Genomic DNA, 4,798 nt, shown 5'->3' with positions numbered 1-4,798 from the left:
CTGAACTCTTCCCCAGATGTGTGGCTTGACACAAACCTGTTTCTGAGCTCTACAGGCAGTTCTTTTGACCTCAGGGCTTGGTTTTTGCTCTGATATGCATTATCAGCTGTTAGACCTTTTATTAAGACGTGTGTGTCTTTCCAAATCACACCCATTCAATTGAATTTGCCACAGGTTAACGTCACTCAAAGTGTAGTAACATCTGCAAGCAATTTGAATGCTCCTGAGCTAAATTTCAACTGTCCCAGATAAGGGTATGAAATGAATACTTATGCAATGGAATCATTTAAGTTTTTTATTTTTAATAAATTAGCAAAAATGTTAAAAACCTGTTTTTTGCTTTGCCATTATGGTGTATGGAGTGTAGATTGATGTGGGAAAAAAGTAATTTAAAGCAGTTTAGCATAAGGCAGCAATTTAACAACATGTGAAAAAAATGAAGGGGTATGAATATTTTCGCAAGGCACTGTATATTTATATAATTTGATTTTTCTTACCCCACTGGATTTTATTCTACTAAAGTTGTTTTACACATAAACTTCACAAATTTTTAGTTTCAATTTATGCTTAAAACAAGGAAAAGAAAAATGACTTAAAGACATGTAGTAGGGAAACATAATTTCTAAACATAAGTCCTAATATTAGCTTACACAATTAAAATTTTTAAAGCACATATATTTTGCACATTAATTATGTTAAATTTTTTCTTGTTTATAATTTGTGACCCTGGACCACAAAACCAGTCATAAGGGACTGTCATTTTGACCCATACAATGTTTTTTTGGTTATTGCTACAAATATAACTCAGAGACTTAAGACTGGTTTGTGGTCCAGGGTCACATTTTAAATGCGAATCAGTTTGGAAAACTGTTATTGTTTGTTTAATGTCACCTTTTCCATACAAAAGTGAAGCGATCATAGAGAGAGAGAGAGAGAGAGAGAGAGAATCCATGAAAATATGAGACTTGAACATTTTCAGGTTGACTAACAGACACTCTGAAAGTTTAAAGTTTTATGTAGCAGTTGCAAATATCTGTCTTTCATGAACGACTAGATGCATGGATTATTTCTTTTTTAACTGTTGGAACTGCTGCAATGGTTTTGATATTTACATACTTTTGAATGTGTTCACATAGCTGTTGATAGTTTATTGAAGTGAAAGCAAGAATAACAGTAAAACTGAAATTAGGCTTCACTTTCAAATTTCAAGCACTGATGTTGGTTTTGTTAACTCATTTTACTAAAAGGAACTTGACTGCATCTTGCAATACTTTCAAAACCCTTGTGAGATTGTTTCATTAATTCAATAAAAAAGAATCACGCACCAGGTCTTGAATGTTTCTGCATCACGTTCATGCAGAGATTCCCTGCAGCAACATGTGGTGTTTAATTCACTTGCAGGAATCAAGCAGAATTACATAGAGCAGAATTTTACATCTGAAAACAGATTTACCAAGGTTACAGCTGTTCTCTTGTGTCATTGACATTATATCTTAATGTCCTTTCAGCCTCTGTCTTCAGCCTTCATGCTTCACGTCTAGCATGTACAGTAGTATCCTGAGGTGGAATCGTTCCAGTCTCCAAACAGGCCTTTCTGCACCTCCTTAAGGTGGTACACGATGCCAGCAGAAAACTTCTTCTTATATCCTTGCTTCTTGGATTTAGACCACACTGTCAGGGAGCAGCCTCGGCCCACCACAAGAGAAGAAATCCGGTTATTCCAAGCCCATGACATGATGGGGGTGTCTTCATCGGGATAAACGTACAGGAATTTGCCAGTACAGCTTTCATCATAGTAGTAGCTGCTGTGCTCAAACATCTGGGCGCAGAGCTTGCTTCCATAATCATCTTTCAGCGTGGCTGGGTCGGGACACTCTGCATTGAGTCCCTCAAAGCACAGAGCTGCCAGGAGAAGAGCGATGACCCCCTTCATGTTTTCAGCGTGTTGAGTGAAAAGAGATCTTTTGCCCTGACCTATATAGATGGAGTTTCTCCATACGAATGACGTGTGTGAGAAACTTCAGATTGTCCAACAGAATCTGTGAAGGTCATCATGCAGATTTTACACAAGGTTCTTTCACACACAAGTAAAAAAAAAATGCAATTCTGCAAAAAAATGCAAAATGTGTATTCACATGTATTCATGTATATATATTAAATCTATATTAGCACAAATATTTTTGCTCATATTTAAAAAATGTATCTGAAAAGATGTGGGTTATATAAAATGGGTTATCAGTAATTCAATTGGACATAACATACAAATTATTACATTTTTTAGACTTTCTGTATGTTGTTTGTTGTCTTTTTAATCAGTTTTAGTGAACTGAGAATGTAATTTTAACAAAAACAAACAAACATCACAGATGTTCACAAACCACAAGGCCATGTCTGAATGTGCGGACACATATGTAACAACATGTGGAAACCAGCCATATGCTGTGACTTTCTGTCAATAACATAATTTAGAACAGTAGAAATGTGCATGTTATTGAATATTTGGGATTTTTTTAAGTTTTGAAAATGTATATATCTGCAACAGTTAAAACGAAGCATTTCATTGATAACAAGATCATGACATTTGACTGTGCATAAATTATCACTATATAATGTGAGCTCCTGTAAATAAAATGTTCAATAATGAGATCTTACATTATGCAGACAATCTGATCCATTTTTCAGAGTGAGAAACTTTAGATTAGCCAACAGATGCACTGATGGTTACTTTCAACAAACCTAAAAGCAAGTCAGTATTTTCGTTCATTCATTCATTCATTCATTCATTCACAAATAGATATATATATATATATATAGATAGATAGATAGATAGATAGATAGATAGTGCGTATCTTTTGTAATAGGCTTTTTGCACATAATCTATTCAGTCATTGTGTTAATTCTGTAACATTTTGGTGTAAAATAGCCTGCAGAATTTTTTTTATCTAAAATATTGTTAGTGTTCCTTTAACCTATTTTCTTAATAAGGAATATAAACTATCATTTTATCAGTTAATTTTATTATTAGTTTTTTCTTTTCCATTCCAGTTTGTTACGTACCAGTGTTATTTCTTTCTTTCTTTCTTTCTTTGAATTAAAAAAGTCACGGGCTCCCGTTGCCGGAAGTGGCGTCATTTCAGATCTGTTTAGTTCCTGTCTTGGCGGGAATACGCGCTGCTCACAGGCAAGTAGGCAACATGGATGTTGAAATGAAAGAGGCAGACAGTGAACTAAGTCAAGCCGACGGACCGCCTAAAAAGGATGATACTGCACCAAAACCCTCAACGAATGCTTATGAACTACCATGGTACTGTTTGTGACTGTTTGTAAGCGCGCTATCGTGTTTTTTTAATCACTTTAATGTCGCTAAAGATAGCGAGCCTGTAGCTATGTTTACAGCAATTGAACGGCCAAGCTCGCGTTCCTCTGCAGCTGCATATTTGCTCTGATGAATAATTGTGTCATTATTACTGACAGGGTTGAAAAATACAGACCTCTGAAGCTGAATGAAATAGTTGGAAATGAGGAAACTGTCAGCAGACTGGAGGTCGGTATGACATACAGTACAGTACATACTGATTTGCCTGATGTGGTTAGTGTGACATGTTTTCTCTTTTGCCCTGTTATTGTCGAAGGTGTTTGCACGAGAAGGAAATGTGCCCAACATCATCATTGCTGTAAGTTAAAATATGGTTTCACAACCAGGTCCCATCTGAATTTACTAATGATATGTCACTATGCACTAAAATGAAGATAACTTTTGTTTTTAGGGTCCTCCTGGCACTGGAAAAACGACCAGCATTTTGTGTTTGGCTCGAGCTCTTCTTGGTCCAGCTATGAAAGATGCTGTGCTTGAGTTGAATGCCTCAAATGACCGGTAAGAAACTTAAGCTGAGTGTTTTCAAACAAGTTTTCTGTACATCCAATATTTTGGATTATCATATTCTTATTTTAATGTCTGTTAATTAATATTTAATTGTCTATTATCAATTTTAGAGGAATTGATGTTGTGAGAAACAAAATCAAAATGTTTGCCCAGCAAAAGGTCACACTCCCTAAAGGTCGCCACAAGATCATAATCTTGGATGAGGCTGACAGGTAAGAGTAATCATTTTCTTTAAAATATTTGTAATTAAAATATTTAGGTTTCATTCAATTCAATAAATAGTTATTTAAAAATAAATTTAGAAATGTATACATTTTAAAGATTAAAAAAATGCTTCATGCTATGTTTTTGTATTTCTAAAACAGCATGACAGATGGAGCCCAGCAGGCTCTCAGAAGAACCATGGAGATCTACTCCAAAACCACACGCTTTGCTCTGGCATGTAATGCATCGGATAAGATCATAGGTGAGCGACGTGGCACATAAAACTAGGGTGACCATATATTAGTTTTCCAAAAAAGAGGACAGTGGATGCGGGCGGGGAGGGTGGCTGTGGTGTAGTTGGTTGGTGGTTAAAGTAGTGCCTGGCCCCAGAGTAGCGCCCAACGTAGTGCAATGGCCAAATATCAAAACTCAAAATATGTCATTTCCATACCTAAAATACATATTTTACAGTCACTGTTATGCATATTGATCATAAACACAGCTAAAAAGCTTCCTACCAGTGGCCCTCCTTCATTATTAGTATTATTATTATTATTATTAAAGGGGTCCTATTATGCTCTTTTACAAAGTCTTGATTTTGTTTTGGGGGTGTACTAGAACAGGCTCTCATACTAGGTTGTTAGAAAAACACATTATATTTCACATATTTTACATTATTACAACACCTCTCTCCCCAGTCTGGCATGAACG

General features: G+C 35.7%; 2 protein-coding genes across 2 annotated transcripts in view; one reads left to right on the top strand and one right to left on the bottom strand.

Annotated features, from left to right (window-relative positions):
* Positions 1 to 1,537: 1,537 nt before the first annotated feature.
* LOC107756065 (syncollin) lies at positions 1,538 to 1,933 on the bottom strand. Its single transcript, XM_016573038.1, has one exon. The coding sequence runs from the start codon at positions 1,931 to 1,933 to the stop codon at positions 1,538 to 1,540; it is 396 nt and encodes a 131-aa protein (XP_016428524.1).
* A 1,188-nt stretch (positions 1,934 to 3,121) lies between these two features.
* The window catches only part of LOC107756118 (replication factor C subunit 2-like), an 8,672-nt gene continuing 6,995 nt past the window's right edge, over positions 3,122 to 4,798 (top strand). Inside the window, exons 1-6 of the mRNA XM_016573120.1 lie at positions 3,122 to 3,304; positions 3,475 to 3,544; positions 3,633 to 3,674; positions 3,768 to 3,874; positions 3,994 to 4,095; positions 4,249 to 4,349. Of these exons, the coding sequence (XP_016428606.1) occupies positions 3,195 to 3,304; positions 3,475 to 3,544; positions 3,633 to 3,674; positions 3,768 to 3,874; positions 3,994 to 4,095; positions 4,249 to 4,349 (532 nt within the window). The 5' untranslated portion in view covers positions 3,122 to 3,194. The remainder of the gene's footprint in view (positions 3,305 to 3,474; positions 3,545 to 3,632; positions 3,675 to 3,767; positions 3,875 to 3,993; positions 4,096 to 4,248; positions 4,350 to 4,798) is intronic.

The sequence above is a fragment of the Sinocyclocheilus rhinocerous genome, unplaced genomic scaffold (assembly GCF_001515625.1).
Source record: "Sinocyclocheilus rhinocerous isolate Xijiao unplaced genomic scaffold, SAMN03320098_v1.1 scaffold682, whole genome shotgun sequence".
Classification (NCBI taxonomy): Eukaryota; Metazoa; Chordata; class Actinopteri; order Cypriniformes; family Cyprinidae; genus Sinocyclocheilus; species Sinocyclocheilus rhinocerous.
This window is presented reverse-complemented; position numbering and strand designations above follow the sequence as displayed.

Excerpts from the sequence above, each read along its gene's own strand:
- LOC107756065 (XM_016573038.1), bottom strand. The coding sequence starts at position 1,933 with ATGAAGGGGGTCATCGCTCTTCTCCTGGCAGCTCTGTGCTTTGAGGGA.